This window comes from Falco biarmicus, chromosome 10 (assembly GCF_023638135.1).
Source record: "Falco biarmicus isolate bFalBia1 chromosome 10, bFalBia1.pri, whole genome shotgun sequence".
Classification (NCBI taxonomy): Eukaryota; Metazoa; Chordata; class Aves; order Falconiformes; family Falconidae; genus Falco; species Falco biarmicus.
In genome coordinates this window covers 13,038,812-13,054,125 of record NC_079297.1, presented here as the reverse complement: position 1 = coordinate 13,054,125, position 15,314 = coordinate 13,038,812, and the positions used below count along the sequence as shown (strand labels likewise).

General features: G+C 55.2%; 1 protein-coding gene across 2 annotated transcripts in view; it reads left to right on the top strand.

Annotated features, from left to right (window-relative positions):
• The window catches only part of LAMA5 (laminin subunit alpha 5), a 93,562-nt gene extending 78,584 nt beyond the window's left edge, over window positions 1-14,978 (top strand). For both annotated transcript variants that reach the window (XM_056353727.1, XM_056353726.1), the window contains exons 48-80: window positions 178-321; window positions 404-555; window positions 649-759; window positions 1,780-1,891; window positions 2,452-2,625; window positions 3,536-3,732; window positions 3,826-3,942; window positions 4,021-4,175; window positions 4,405-4,546; window positions 4,850-4,952; window positions 5,037-5,150; window positions 5,270-5,449; window positions 5,843-5,985; window positions 6,229-6,414; window positions 6,701-6,837; window positions 7,298-7,451; window positions 7,591-7,724; window positions 7,849-8,011; window positions 8,502-8,633; window positions 8,826-8,977; window positions 9,366-9,498; window positions 9,783-9,923; window positions 10,147-10,277; window positions 10,358-10,525; window positions 10,621-10,753; window positions 10,887-11,044; window positions 11,166-11,352; window positions 11,582-11,734; window positions 11,847-12,006; window positions 12,114-12,244; window positions 12,339-12,429; window positions 13,308-13,427; window positions 13,562-14,978. In XM_056353727.1, coding sequence (XP_056209702.1) covers window positions 178-321; window positions 404-555; window positions 649-759; window positions 1,780-1,891; window positions 2,452-2,625; window positions 3,536-3,732; window positions 3,826-3,942; window positions 4,021-4,175; window positions 4,405-4,546; window positions 4,850-4,952; window positions 5,037-5,150; window positions 5,270-5,449; window positions 5,843-5,985; window positions 6,229-6,414; window positions 6,701-6,837; window positions 7,298-7,451; window positions 7,591-7,724; window positions 7,849-8,011; window positions 8,502-8,633; window positions 8,826-8,977; window positions 9,366-9,498; window positions 9,783-9,923; window positions 10,147-10,277; window positions 10,358-10,525; window positions 10,621-10,753; window positions 10,887-11,044; window positions 11,166-11,352; window positions 11,582-11,734; window positions 11,847-12,006; window positions 12,114-12,244; window positions 12,339-12,429; window positions 13,308-13,427; window positions 13,562-13,716 — 4,763 coding nt within the window. In that variant the 3' untranslated portion in view covers window positions 13,717-14,978. The remainder of the gene's footprint in view (window positions 1-177; window positions 322-403; window positions 556-648; window positions 760-1,779; window positions 1,892-2,451; window positions 2,626-3,535; window positions 3,733-3,825; window positions 3,943-4,020; window positions 4,176-4,404; window positions 4,547-4,849; window positions 4,953-5,036; window positions 5,151-5,269; window positions 5,450-5,842; window positions 5,986-6,228; window positions 6,415-6,700; window positions 6,838-7,297; window positions 7,452-7,590; window positions 7,725-7,848; window positions 8,012-8,501; window positions 8,634-8,825; window positions 8,978-9,365; window positions 9,499-9,782; window positions 9,924-10,146; window positions 10,278-10,357; window positions 10,526-10,620; window positions 10,754-10,886; window positions 11,045-11,165; window positions 11,353-11,581; window positions 11,735-11,846; window positions 12,007-12,113; window positions 12,245-12,338; window positions 12,430-13,307; window positions 13,428-13,561) is intronic.
• Window positions 14,979-15,314: the final 336 nt, after the last annotated feature.

The window sequence follows — 15,314 nt, the reverse complement described above, 5'->3', positions numbered from 1 at the left end:
CTGCTGTCTGAGGTCCTGTGCGTGTTGCTAAGTTGCACAGGGAAACCCCAAGCAGTGGCATGTAGATAAGCAGAGGTTTTATTCCACAGCTGGAATAAAACCACTCCTTCCCCTCCCTCTGGGTGGTAACAGCACAAAATAAGGCCACGGGCATTTCTCTGTTATTAAACTTGGCAGAGTGTGAGTGCAGAGGGGGCTCCTGCGACCCACGCACTGGCGAGTGCACTTGCTCCCACGGGCTGACAGGGAAGCAGTGCGACATCTGCGTGCACGAGTATGAGATCCCCGTGGCAAACGGCCCAGACAGCATGAGGTGTGAAGGTCTGTATCCTGTGGTCCTGGGGCAAGAGGTGAGGGAAGCCCCAGGAAAGGGCCTGTGCTGACCGCTCTGTTCCCCTGGCAGTGTGCGACAGCTGTGTCCTGCTTCTGCTGGAGGATCTGCAGAGCATCGAGATGTCCTTCCCCTCCATTCGCAGCCAGCTGGTCAACCTGAACGCCAGCTCCATTGCCTGGGCTCGCCTCCATGGTCTCAACAGCACTATGGCCACTATCGCTGTACGTGGAAGGTTTCACATAACTTTCTGCCCATGTTTCCTGGCCCTTTGACCTGATTTTGTCTCTTGTGGTTGGTGTTTTTTTTTTTTTCAGAACCAGCTTCGTGAGTACCAGAGAGCCATGAACAAGGTCAGGCAAAGGGCTGATGAGCTGGAGGATGAGAACGTGGACCTCACACAGGACCTGAACGCGCTGCAGCACAAAGTAGGAAATTTCTCCATCTTCCTTTGCTAGAGCATGAGTCCATCCTTTTACCTAGAATGAGGGCTTCGAAGGCTGTGAGGACCCTAGTTCGGGTAGGATGGATCTGCTGCCCAGCCAGCACTAAGCTTGGGTGTCAGGGTCTCTTATTTAGATGCCCAAACTGGATTACCTGTGTTCCTTGAAGGGCTGTTAAACATCTTGTGATATTGATGGTTGTTTCTTGATTTATTATTTGCTTTTGGGGTAGCTCCAACTTTAACCAGTAAAAATGAATTTGTTAAAAATTCATTTATAGAAGGAGCATACAAGGAAGGAACATAAACATCTAGGTCTATCCTGGAGTTATCCATGCTGTAGTAGGGAGAGCCTGTGCCCCGTGAGCAAATGAGTCAACCCTTTTTATTGTAATGATCCTTGGAGGCCTCAGTACAGTAACAGCTTTTACAGGATGCAACCTATATACAGTCTAAAGACATCAGTTGTGTCTTCAGATAAACTGAGCAAGATTTGATTTATAAACTGCCTGCTCCTAATCTAAGGGAGAGGGAAAAGTCTCTACTTGATGACGTACGTCCCCAGACAGTTGCACAAACTGCCTCTGTGTATATGTACATCTACACATGTCTGCTCTCTGAATGGCCACACTGCAGCCCTCCATCTCTTCTTGCGTCCTGGTCAGGACCCAGGTGGGCCTAGCTCCAGGCTATGGGGCTTTTTGTGTGATAGGAATGCAGGACCGTGCTGTCCTCTGTGGTCTTAGGACAGTTTCAGGATCCAGAGCCTGTTGCATCAGAGCTGCCTTTATTACTTGTGCTTCTCTGAAGGCGCTAAGTAAGACCATCCCTGAACGCATTGTAGGTGAGCAGCACAGGGCAGGCTGTTGGAGGAGACATGGTTCAATGGCCTCAGAAGCTGCACATTCCCAAGCCTTAATGTGCCTTTTGGGAACATCTTTCCTGGTGAGAAATTACATAAACAGTAATCTTGTACTTCAGCGAAGCCAGTGTTTTTTTGTTGCAGATGACAATGACTCACAGAGAAGCAAACCGTATTGAGCAGCAAGTGAGAGAGACTTATCAGAGGGGAGATCAGCTCCTGCTAAATATCCGAAGTATTCAGAAGGGTATTGCAGGTAGGTGAAGAAGGGTCTCTGCTTTGTGGTTTTTTTCCTGCTGGGAATGCCATGCTCTTGCTTTCAAACAGCACCAAGTATTGCATCACTTAGAAAAAGCCACAGGGAAAACAAGGGAAATACAAATTAAATTAAAATCCCTGCACAATTCTGGCTTTTATTTTGACTAGTGTTATTGTGAGTCTTAGCTGTTTGGTTAAACACAATCTTTGGAAAAAGCACATTGAACTTGCACAAATGTTATTAAAATGCATAAAACGGGGGCAGACTACACTTACAGCTTCAAGAGACATTTAGCAAATAGGGAGTGACTGGATCTAGGAGTGGAGGTAAAGCCACAAAATGATGCTTGGGCTATGTACCATGAGTTACTGGCAGCAGCCGAGGAGGCAGAAACTTGGGGCAATACATCTGAGTGATCTCAGGCAATTTGGATGCCTGAGTACTCCATGAAAGGTGGCTGCAGTTTGTTGACTGTGATGTAAGAGAGGAAAGATCTCTGGGGATTATGAAGGACCTGGGTTGGTCAATGCTAACAGGGGATCTGGATTTTTCTGCAGACTTGGTGCGGCAGATGGCCAGATTTGGGGTAGCAAATGCCACCACCACCACCACCACTGAGGAGTTTCGGCAGAAGATGGCTGAGGTGGAAAGAATGTTGCGGGAGATGAAGGAGCGCAGTCTGGGCAGCCAGGCAGAGCTGGCAAGGCACGAGCATGAGGAGGCTCAGAAGTGTGAGTCTGGCTCAGTGGCATGGGATAGGGCTGGGTCTAACCCAGATCCTGCTGGGTCTAACCATTCCTGATAGCTTGGCTTGGAGCTCATGTGGATGCTACGCATCATGGACACGTTTGGAGAATGCTGTTAATAAACAGACACACTCACAAGTTTTACAGTAGTTTCAGAGTCCCCCGTGACACTCCAGTGGGGTCATTTGTGGTTCCTTTTCCCTTAAGGAAAATTTTAGAGCAGTTAGTACTAACTGGGTAGTTCTGTTCAATGAACAAAGATTACAACACTTAGAACCAAGAGTTACCATTATTATGTGATCTATTCACACCACATGTGGATGTGAGTAAGTCACCCCATGTTTCTTCATACTCGCTGTCCCCTAGGGAAGGGGTTCAGAGTAACAACCAGCAGCCCACTACCCACGGTAGCTCTGCTGTCCTGAGGGCATCCTTTGCAGGAGCGAGGGGAGAGAGCACCACTGCATAACCAGGCACGCTGGCACTGCAGGAAGCAAGCCCTTCTGATTAGCAAAACATAACTCAGCAGCTTAAAGCTGGAATTTTCAACTGTTTCTTGCTAGAGATAAGTAATTTTTCACAGTAGGAATAATCAAGCACTGGAACAGGCTTCAGGTGAGGTTTCTCCATCATCCGGAGCATTTCAGGCATGGCTGGATGTCTTTCTGAAAGAGATCCCATCGCTCTCACCAGCACTGGGGGTTTGGAGAAAACCTTGGATGAGATCCTGTGCTATCCAGGCTGAAAGAGGGAGGGAGGGACGGAAGAAGTTCACTTCTGGCCTTGATACCTGCCAAGTGACACCAGAACCAGGCTTTTCCACAGCCAAGCACAGCAAGAGCTCTTTGACACAGGAGGATGAATTAGCAACGGTTCTCGTCTCCTCCATCCTCAGTGCTGCATCAGGTGAAGAGTGAGCTGCATGCCCACTGGGAGTCCAACCAGGACCTGGTGAACAGCATCCGGGACCGGCTGGCTCAGCACAGCTCCCAGCTGATGGATCTCCGCGATGCCCTCAACGAGGCTGTGAACAAAACCAGGCAGACAGAGGACTTGAACAGCCTGAACCGAAACAACCTGGAGGAGAGTCAGGTAGACCTTTGCTGGGTGGTCCTGTACTGCTGTGCAGCGAGGGGCAGTCTGCCCCAGCCCTGCTGGTGCCTAACCCCGTGTCTGTCTGTCTAGCAAAAGAGTCGTGAACTCCAAAAGCAGCATGCCCTGGTGCAGGAGACCCTGAGGATGGCCAAGGATTCCCTGGCTCAGGTCTCTGACTTTCTACAGAAGATGGAGAGTGCGAAGGAAGTGAGTGACAGAGGTGCTTTGGCCTGGGCAGAGCACGAGGGGGGTGGCAGCCCTCAGGAGTGACGTGTGTCCTTGCAGGCATATGAGAAGCTGGCGGCCCTGCTGGATGGGGCGAAGCTGCCCCTGACTGAGCGAGTCAAGAAGTTCTCCCCAGCCAGCAGCAAGATCCCCATCGTGGAGCAGGCGGAGGAGCACGCCCGGCTCCTGGATGAGCTCGCAAGGAACCTGTCCAGGTGAGGCACTGGTCCTGACACTCAGTAGTCAGGCCATCTCCTACAGAGCTGGGGATGGGAAACTGCAGCCCCACACCATGGGAGGGGAACAGCGGGGTGCTATCTCCAAAGTTTTATCCTGGAGAACATGTTGTGATGAGGAGCCCAAAGACATTTGTCTGTGGAGGCATGGGCAACAGCCTAGCCTGAGTGGTCTCTGCAGACTTGATGGCTTCATCTTCCAACACAGCATTATCCAGGGCACAAACCAGGATGGCTTCATCCAGCGGGCGATCGATGCCTCCAATGCCTACGCCAGCATCATTGAAGCTGTGAAAAAAGCCGAGCGAGCAGCCCATGACGCTGATGAGGCAGCCGGCGAGGCTTTGATGGTACGTGCTGTGGGGAGCCCTGTGAGGATGAGCAAAAGCCAGACTCCCTCGACAGTCCTCCAGCTTTTCACACCCACACGTAGGCCTCTGCTGCCCCTTCCCTCTGACACGAGCACTTTGCTCTGTGCCAGAGAGCAGAGCTGCTGCCACAGCTTGGGCTGGAAGCTGGGCATTTGGGTCTCTCCATCATGCCCCAGCAGCACACCTCACTGTAGTTGTCTGAACAAGCATTTCTGTGTGTGGTCAGGCCCAGACATTTGAATTTCTTTTCAGACTCCCAGGCAACACATGTTTGTTTTACAGAGCGTCATATCAGAAAATCTTGGGGCCATCTCCAAAGAGCTGAAGAGGAACAGCAGCAACCTGGAGGAGGCTGTGAGGAGAGAGCAGAGAAAACTCAACGAGGGTGAGGGATGCTCCACGGAGGGTGTGATGTCCTTCAGGCTGGACTGAGATCCAACACACAACATACACATTTCTTTAATTGTAGTTGTTAAAGGCACTCTGCAGATGGCAAAGGACAAGCTAGCTGACCTCCGTGTGAAGAAGGAGCAGCTCCTGAGCCAGCTCCAGTCTGTGCAGAACATGCTGGGCAGGGACCAAGGTTTGTTCTGTGGTAGCTAGACTGGTTCTTTCTGCTCCCTTCCTCATGCCCAGGCTCTAACCCAAGGGTGCTCCCTCCCTGCTCCTGTCATCCCAAAGATTTTTCTTCTTTCTTTCCAGAGGACACAAAAGAGATGATTCAGAATGCCAAAGCAGCAGCTGCAGAGGCCAATGAAACAGCTGCAAGAGTGGAAGATACCCTGAGCTCTATGAAGAAGAATTTGGATGAGTGGAAAGAGCAGTACGGAGACCTTCGAAATGAAGACCTGAACCAGGCAGTCCAGGATGCCAGGAAATCTGGTGTGTGCTGAGCCTGCTGGGCTGCCAGGGCTGTCTGGCACGAGCCAGTGCATGGACAAATGACCCCAGAGAGCTCTGTGCTTTTGGAAGCTGTGCTTTGCAGCTTCAGGTCAAGAGTAGAGGGAGGTAGCAGCCAATAGTGGGTACTCTAAGTCTTGGCCCTTTATTTTTTTTCCTCTCCCTGCAGCATCTATATCACCTGTACCTTTACTGCAGGATACTGCATTCACTAGAGCGTTTTCACAAGCCCCCATCAAGGCTGCTAGATTTAGGGGATTATTCTGTGACTGTGCTCCCAGCTGCTGCTTTGACTTGCATGTCTCAAAACTGCCTGAGCTTCACATCTCCCTTCGTCACCAACCTTCAAAAACCCTGTCTCCTCTCCAACCCCAGTGTCCAGCCTGGAAAGCACCATCCCGCTGCTCCTGGGGAAGCTGAGCAGCCTGGAGAACAGGAGGAATAAAAATGCCACCGTGTCAGAGAACATTGTGCGGATCCGACAGCTCATCATGCAGGCGAGGAACGCTGCCAGCAAGGTAGTCTCGTGGGAGGGTGAGGGCTGTGCACAGGGTGCTGGGGGCCTGGGGTGAATTTGGGCTTAGCTGAGAGCAGCATGAGAATGGGAGGGGTATCTGGAAGAACTCTGGGGCCACCAGGCAGGGTCCCTTTCTCATTGGAAGCTTCCAGAAAATGCTTTGATGTGGTAGAGCTGGCAGGGATGAGACAGGCAGCAACAGTGGTGGTTTCAGTGCCGTGGGGCTGGATTTCTCTCCCTCCAGGTGAAAGTCCCCATGAAGTTCAACGGCAGCTCAGGTGTGCAGGTCCGGATGCCCAGCAACCTGCAGGATTTGGCAGCCTATACATCCCTCAAATTCTACATCCAAAACCCTGAGCCCAGGAGCCGGCAGCGACGGCAGGATGGGGCAGAGGAGGGGCGGTTCGTGTTGTACCTGGGCAGCCGAGAGGTGAGACGGGGCCATGCAGGCAGGACAAGGGCAGTGGGAGACTATGTTGGTAGCATCAATGTCGGGGGATCGCGCCTGGTTGTCTTCCCCTTGCCCTGTCCCTGAGTGTCTTTGTGGGAACACGAACAGGCCCTGGATGCAGCTGTCAGCCTGGCCGGAGGTGGATGGGGTGTGGAACGGGGGATGTTTGGCCAGCGCAGCCTTTGGGAGCATCAGGGAGAGCATCACTTGGTGCTTCCGCCTGTCTCAAATGCCAGCATGTGACACTGTCTCTCCCTGCGTTCAGGCCGTGGGAGACTACCTGGGCATCGTGCTCAAGGACCGCAAAGTGCAGTGGGTCTACAAACTGGGCGATGAGGAGCCAGCCTCCCTAACCGTTGACGAGGATATTGGAGAGCAGTTTGCCACCATCAGCATCAACAGGTAGGAGACCGATGGGACACATCCTGAGGAAGTTCAGCAGGAGACTGCCCCTACAGTGGATGTGGGTAGTGCTGTGCCCAAGCCTAGACAGGCCACGGGCTTGCAGAAGTGCTGTGGACTCCATCTCCAGTCATCCTTGAATGATCAACATTTGAGGTATCCTTGAGATACCTCAAAAATAATAGCAGGGAGATAGTGTCTTACCAGGTCATGGAAGGTCTAAGAGTGTCTGCAGGAGAGGAAAGGTGAAGCTCATCCTGGAGGGTCCATTCAGCCTTGTGGCAGTGCTGATGACATGAGTGCTGACTCCTTTCAGTGCACTGCTGCTGTGGGGCTCCTCTGTTGGGAGATGCACCCCTTTTTGGTAGAGCTGTGTGGGGAGGCCCTTTGCTCAAGGAGGGCAGAGTTTGCTTCTCTTTGGAAGGTCTCCCCTTGTCTTGACCATCCCTCCTTGCTGCAGGATCCTGCAGTACGGGCACATGTCAGTGATCGTGGAGAGGCAGACGGTGCACGAGACCAAGGGAGACAGTGTGGCCAAGGGGGAGCAGGGGCTGCTCAACCTTGACCCGCGCAACGTGGTCTTCTACGTGGGTGGCTACCCCTCCAGCTTCACGGTGAGACAGGCAGCAGGGAGGGAGGCACGGTTTTTAGGGGGTATCAGTGATACCTTTGGAGAATCTTGGGGGGGGGAACCCTTGAATTTATGGGGAAGCCAGGATCAAACTTGCAGTAAGTGTCTGGTTTCATTCCCAGCCTCCTCCCACTTTGCGCTATCCCAACTACCGCGGGTGCCTGGAGCTGGACACGCTGAATGAGGAGGTGGTGAGCCTGTACAACTTCCAACGCACCTTCCAGCTGGATACCACCACTGAGAAGCCTTGTGCAAGGTAGGGCACCGCACCCAGGCCAGGGGCAGCTCTGATCCATGGCACTTACCCTGACCCTCAGCAGCCCCAGAGCATGGCGGTTGGCTTTGGAGTGATGCCTTGGGCCTCTTCTTGTGTGGCTCAGGTCCAAGTCCACAGGAGACCCCTGGCTGACGGATGGCTCCTACTTTGATGGCACTGGCTATGCAGAGATCAAGTTTGAGAGCCAGTTTGGCATGACCAAGCGCTTCGAGCAGGAGATCCGAGTGGTCTCCTACAACGGCATCCTCTTCTTCCTGGAGAACCAGGCAGGTGCTTGCTCCCCTGGGGAGCCTTCACCCCTCAGCTGGTGGCCTGGGGTAATCCCAGCCCCACTTGCAGGCATTCCCAGTTCAGGACACTGGGGAGAAGGGGGCTTTGGATCTGGCAGAGCTGCTTTGAGCAGTATTTCTGCACTATTGTTGAAAGCCGCAGGAGGGCTGGAGCTGGACCTCACAGCAGTCACTTGTCTGGTGCTGGAGGGACTCCCCTGAACTTGGAGAGCACCCACGCACAGACCCGCCGAGCTGGGCCAGGGTTCACTGGCCAAGGAGCATTTTCAGCTGGCCGTGCTATCTCTGTGCCCCAGCTGAGCGCTGCTGTTTGTAGATAAATCCCCAATAATTGTGGCAGCAGCATGTGGGGCCACTGGCAGTAGGACCTGCTTCCACCCGTATGAAAGGGCATGTTGGGCTCAGTGCCCCAGCTGCATGCTGGACACCAGGACATGGGGCTGAGCGTCCATCCTGCCTCCCCCAGGGGCAGTTCCTGTGTCTGGCCATCCGGGATGGGAAGCTGGTGCTTTACTATGACTTCAGCACGGGCCTGGAGATGGCAAAACCCAGCAGCAACACCTCCTCCCTCACCATCAGCAGCACCACGAACAAAGCGGTAAGGGGGAACAGCCACCTGCCCAGCTCCCTTGGAGGGCTCCTCATCCAGAGGGTACTGGGGGCACCTGAGCCCTTGTTTTTGGAGGGGGAGAGCTTCAAGAAGTTGACTAGAGCTGTGAACCTCGTGCTGCCCTCTGTGATGGACCTAATTGCTCCAGGCTGGCAGATCATTTTTCTCCTCTGTCTCCAGATCCAGATTTTCCTCCTCAAAATGAACAACAAGAAGCGCATCCTGGTGCGGCTGGAGCGCCTCACCATCTTCATGGTGGAGCAGGAGAACTCCCTGGAGAACGCCGTCTCCTACTACCTGGGTGGTGTGCCCCCAGCTGTGCTTCCCCCCAGGTGGGTCCAGCCCCTGGTGAGGTGGGACAGTCCACATCTTCCCCTCCAGTGTCCCTGGTGGTGGCCCTGGCCCTTTCTCAGCACATCCAAGGCTGCTGGGGCCTGTCTGAAGCTCTGGGGGAAGATGTCCTCTTCCTGCCCATCACCATGAGTTTTTGAGGATGGGACATTTCCATCTCTGGTGAGGGATGAGGTGCCAGTGGGTGTCACTGAGTCATCCTTTGCTGTGCTGGGTGCTCTGGAGCAGCCTTGTGCCTGGGGCACCGGACATACCTGTGGCCATCGTGGGTCCTTCCCAGGCACTCTGGAAGGGCTGTAGGGCCAGATCCTGCCCAGTGCTGGATCCTGCCTGAGGCTGTCCTCATAACACTGCTTATTTCTCCTGCAGCTTGAAAGCACTCTTCCCCACGGGTGGGCCCATCCGGGGCTGCATGAAGGGCTTGAAGGCTCTTGGCAAATACGTCGATCTGAAGCGTATGAGCACTGTTGGCGTGAGCTATGGGTGCACCTCGGACCTCCTGGTAAGCACAAAGCCCTGGCAGCCTGGCCAGCATGCTGGAGAAAGGGTCTGGGAGGGAAATGGAGCACAGGCCCCCCAGGACAGACCCAATCTCCTCTTGTTCACACGAAAACAAACATAAAACCCCAGGTCTTCAGTGCGGAGGGGTCATGGTGAGGTGCTCTGCGTAGTTAGCCATAGCACCAGCCAGGCCCAGTGAGGACCTCAGGCACCTTGGTCATCCTCCCAGCACCCCTGCAACGCCAGGGCCAGGCTTTCACCTCGCTTGCGTGGTGTCCTTCACAGGTGGCTCGCTCTGTCAGCATCCACGGCCATGGCTACCTGACCCTGGCCCTGAAGGATGTGCCAGGGCTGCGGGACTTCTACAGCGGCTTCAGCTTCCAGACGAGCCAGCGCGAGGGGCTGCTCTACCAGCACGCCACCCAGGTGGGCACCCGCAGGCCCCCTGGGTATCCCAGCAGCGGGCAGGAACGTTGGCTCCTGCTCTAGGGGTGGTGCTGCTGCCCCTTGGGAAAGGCGGGGATTTTGGTGGGGCCAGGGGGTGAATCCGCAGGGAGATCTGCGCCCTGAGCTCCTGAAGGGCAGTGGGGAAACGGGCCCTTCCTTGGGGTTCAGCTGCTGAGCAGCAATGGGGTGGTGCTTTCTGCAGGAGGGGATGTGCCAGGTGTCCCTCCAGAGGGGCCAGTTGGCCTTGAACCTGCTGGAAACCAAAGTCACCACTGAAAATGCCTATGCGGATGGCAGGACCCACTACGTGGCCTTCTACAGCGACGCCCACGGGTACGTGTCCTGACAGTGTGTGGGGGTGGGGTGCCCACAGCCACAGGGACCTGCTCAGCCCGTGCTGCTCATCCCCGCAGGCTCCGGCTGTACGTGGACGACGAGCTGCAGGACGCTGCGGCAGGCACTGGGCCCAGCCGGCGGCAGCGACGGCAGGATGGGCGACAGCTCTTCCAGCTCGGGGGTTCGCCGGAGCCAGGTGCACTCAGCAGCCTCACTGGCTGCATTGGGAACGTCTTCGTCAAGCGGTGAGCATCTCCACGCCCCTTCCAGAGAGCGGGGCTCAGCCCCTTCCCGCCTCCCAGCTGGCTCAGTGACCAGGACCTCTTCTCCCTGCATGTAGGATGTCAGAGCCACAGATGGTGGTGGACCTGCAGCAGAATGTGGAGAGCATCAACGTCACCATGAGCTGTCCCTGGGGGGAGCAGCCACAGCAGCTCAGAGTCACTGCGAAGAAGGACAGGCAGAAACCCAAGGTAGCAGCTGCTGCCCAAACTCCTCACATCCTCCTCCTCCGGTGCCCACCACTGCCCCCTCACTGAGCACCTCTGCCCCCTGCCACCCACAGGGGTGCTCCCCACACTCCATTCCCTGGTGCATCTTGTGCAGGTGCTGGGCAAGCCTGCCTCAAAGGACCGCCGCCACGATCGGGATGGGCTCTGCCAGCTGCACCCACAGCCCCGCGCAGCCAGGGGCACCTTCCGCTTCGGCGGCACCCCGAGCAGTCGCTGGGAGTTTGAGGACATCCCACCCTCATTTGGGCAGAGGTGAGGCTCACCCCGTGCCCACCCCACACAAGCTTGTCCACGGGGACCATCGCTTGGAGAGCAGGTGTTCCCTTGCAGTTGCAGGAGAGCAGGGTGCTCCCGTCGCCCCCTGTCCCTGCAGGTCCCATTTCTCCCTGGAGGTGAAGCTGAACTCCTCCAGCGGGCTGCTCTTCTACGTGGCTGGTGAGCGGGGCACCTTCATGGCTCTCTTTGTCTCCAACGGGCGCTTTGTCTTCTTGGTGGACGTCGGTGGGCACCGGCTGCGCATCCGCAGCAAAGACAAGTACCGTGACCGGCGGTGGCACACAGTGAGTGGGGTCTCGGCAGGACCTGTCCCCTGAGCCACATCGCTCGCCCCTCCCCGGGCCAGTGCCCCTGCAGGGGTTAGCTGGGTGCAGCCCTGCTCAGGGCATTGCAAAACCACAGCCAGGGCTGGCTGAACCTCCGAGCTGAGGTCTCCCTTCCCTGCGCATAGCCCTGGGGCTCCTCCTGACCCAGGAAGCCCCCAGCCCTGGCACTGACCTTTGGTCCTTGCAGGTCTTCTTCAGCAGAGACCAGAGCCGAGCCCAGCTGGTCATTGATGGGCTGCGAGCCCAGGATGCTGCAGTGGCCACCACAGGACTCTTTGTGGCCCGGACCCCCTTGTATGTTGGGGGGGTCCTGGCTGGAAAAGCCAAGGCCCACATCCCGGTAAGGGTTTGGTGGTGCCGTGGCATTGCCCTGTCTCTGCCAGTTCCCAGCCATCATGCTGCGCCTGCCAGTTTTTGGCCCCTCTGTGCTCACTCCCGTGGCCTCTCTACAGGCTGCGTCAGCCTCCAGCTTCGACGGCTGCCTGAGGAACCCACAGCTGGACGGGAGGCCTCTGGGTCCCCCCTCCCGCACCTTCGGGGTGACGCCGTGCTACGAGGGCGTGCTGGAGAGTGGGGTCTTCTTCGCTGCGGAGGGCGGGTCCATCACACTAGGTACCCCACAGCAGCCTGGGCTGGCTCCCACAGCCCTGCGACTGGGAGGGACGCATTGACCGGGAAGTCCCTTGTCCTTCTCCTCCCCAGCGGCGTTTCTCTTCCAGCTGATGCAGTGGTGACCAAGCAGGACTTGGAGGTGACACTGGAGGTCCGTCCCCACAGCGCCTCTGGCCTCATCTTCCACATCGGCACAAGGAGAAGCCTCTACCTGCTGCTGTACATGGAGGAGACAAAGGTAGCGGGAGGGTGGCTTCCCCACAGGCTGCAGATGCAGTGGCCGTCTCCTGCTGATCCTGCTCAGCTCTTAACGGGTTTGTCTCACACACCAGGTCACTGCGAGAGCGAATGCTGGGTCTGATGAGTTCTCTGCATCGGTGACGTGCCCATCTCTCTGCGACGGGCAGTGGCACACCATTGTAGGTGAGGTGACAGCCAGCACTTGGCTCTGGGATGCTGCTCCACTCCTGCTGCTGAGCCTACAGCTGGGGGAAGCTCGGGGCCCTTCCTTGGGGATTTAAACACCAACTCCCACCTGTGTGCAATTAATTTGAGAGATCGTAGCTTCCGTTAAGTCATTTCCCAATTAATGGGTCCTTGACTAATCTTCTTAGTGCTGTCAGATCTGGTGGGCAGGAGGAACGCGGTGTTTCCCAGGTCACAGAGCAGCTGGCGAGGCCAGGGATGTCCCACAGCACTGGCTCCATCCAGGACTGTCACGTCCTGCTGAAAGTGAAACCCCAGCTTGCTCCGATGAGTGTGTCCAGAGGGCTCAAAGCCCACCGCTGGGACAAGGAGTTGCAGGATTCACACCTGGTACAGGCGAAACTCAGCCTTTAACGTAGCTGCCATTGAGCAAGTGCTGAAGTTTTGCATCAAGCCCTTTCTGGGGGTGGGGGGTCACAGCTCCAGCCCCCATCTCAGCACAGCTCTATCCTAAGCCCTCATCTTACTCGGCCCAGCACTGGTGCTGGGTGCTCCTGGTGCGTTTTCGCCATTTTCAGGACCTCCTCCCAGCCACGGCCAGAGCTGGTCTGAGCTCATCCCCTCCCTGCCGCGCGTGTGCTGTCCCACGCCGCTGGCAGAGGGCAGCCCTTCGCTAGAGCTGTTGGTGTTGCTTGGGTGGCTGTTGGGATTTTGGGAGCCACTGTCCAGCCTCTGGGCATTTCCAAAGATCCAGGCCAGGTCCTCTGACCCTCCTGGTAGTTTTGCTGTGCTCCAACACTGCTCTGGGCCAGAGGGTGGAGGTGGACTTGCTCTCTGTGTAAGGAAGCGGCACTGACTGTTGTTTTCTTTCAAAGTTACCAAACGGAAAAACAAAATCCAGGTTGATGTGGACACAGAAGGCAACTACACCGTGGGACCCAGCCAGCCTTCTGCACCCAGTGCCAGAGCGACCTTCTACATGGGAGGGCTGCCGGGTGAGTTGGGAAAGACGCTCCAGAACTGAATACCCCAAAGCCAAGAGAGATACTATTCCCGCTGCACGTAAGAGGTACTTACTCACCCTGTTAATAGCCAGACTAACGTTTGCTTTTACTTGTTCCTTCTGCAGAGACAGACAAGGCCAGCACAGCGTCACCATCACCTCCCCTCCCTCATTACGTGGGCTGTATAAGGAACCTGGTGATTAACCGGCACCACGTGGACCTGCCACGAGCCGGGACTGTCAGGGGCTCCGTTGGCCTTAAGGGCTGCCCCGTGCAGTAAGTGCACCCGTACAGCCTGACCGACACAACACCGCGCTGCTCCTGCGCCCCAGGCGTCACCTACTCCATAGCATTAACCGTGGTCAGACATACTTGATCTCCAGTGACAGCAGGCACAAGCCTGGGGCCAAAACCAGAGAGGGGCCACGAATCCAAGGGGAAGGAGGGCGGGGGAGGCAGGTGGGGAGAAGGGGCCACTTCGAGGACATCTTTCACAAACATGAACCAAAAAATTGGAGCAGGATGTGGAGACAGGTCTGGGTCTGCATCCTTCCCCAGTGGTCAGGCATCTGCAACAGGACGCGCGCTGCCACGTCGCTCGTGGTAAGAGCAAGTGTCCTCTACAGAGCGTGCGCTGAAGCACACGGCAGCCGTGCATCACGTCCTAAATCCTGTTCCCTTTACCCCACACTTACAATGCACATATTTAGTTCACGGAACACTTGAGGCTATTAATAAGTCACAGACTGTCTTCTGCTAAAGGCTGTAGACAGTTTTATGATAAATGCAATTAGGACAAACTGGATTAATTCCGTCACTTTTGTGTTTTTATAAGCAAGGACGCATCTAACCTCCCCCCAAGGGCAGTCTCAGGTCACCTGCCACTGCTACGCTAAGAGCTTTGCAAGGGGGAGCTTGGACAAAATTCTGTTCACAGAATTAGCAGCATCTTATCAGATTAATTTATAAGAATAATAGTAAGAAAAACAAAAGGAACAAACTAGACTGGGAGAACTGCTGAGGGAAAGCAGAAAGACACAAATGCCGCTCTTGACTCTCTGCGGTTGCATTCAGTGCTAGTATATAAACCCGACAAAAGTGCTGTTGTGTGAAGCAAGAAACTTGCTTGAAAGGGAAGAAACAAGGAAAGGTTACCTCCGAGTCCGGCGGGCAAGCCCGCTGCTGCCTTCTGCTCAGCCTCACTCCCGCCTGTCGTAGCGCAGTCTTCACTTGAAACAAGCTTTTTCTCCCAGGACACCTAGTTCACTCGTGCACTTACACGTCATATATATATTTGTGTGTGTATATATAAATATATCTCTAGCCACTTGGGGACAAAATCTTGCTTCTGAAATGGACTTGTAACTTATATCATGATATTGTGGTTTTTTTATGAGGGGTAAATATTGTAAAATGGGTTTTTAACATGTCCATCTTAAGTGTAATTATGACCTGTTTTTAAGTTGTAGTATTAAAGATGGTCTTTGTAAATCACTGGTACATACTTTGGAGTTGAATAAAGTTTTACGTTACTCTCTTTCACTTTACTGGTGAAGAGCAAGTATGAGGCCGATGGAAGCGGAGTAATCACCACCTCGGGAAGTGGCACAACAGGGACCTTACAGTTGTATTTGCCACAAGCAGCTCCCTCCTTACGCCAGCGGTAAGTGCTCTGGTGTTCCCGAAGGTGACCCTCCTCGTGTTCAAAGGCCAGTCCTGCAGCCAGGACAGGATGGCCTGTGCAGAGGCACGCGTGGGACGGCGCTGGTGAGCTGGCAGCCCTGCGGATCACAACCTGGCGGGCCCAAGGCTGGACGGCAGGCAGCAGCGGCCGTGAGGTGCTCATTACTCATAAAAGCGTTGAGCCCCACAACTCTA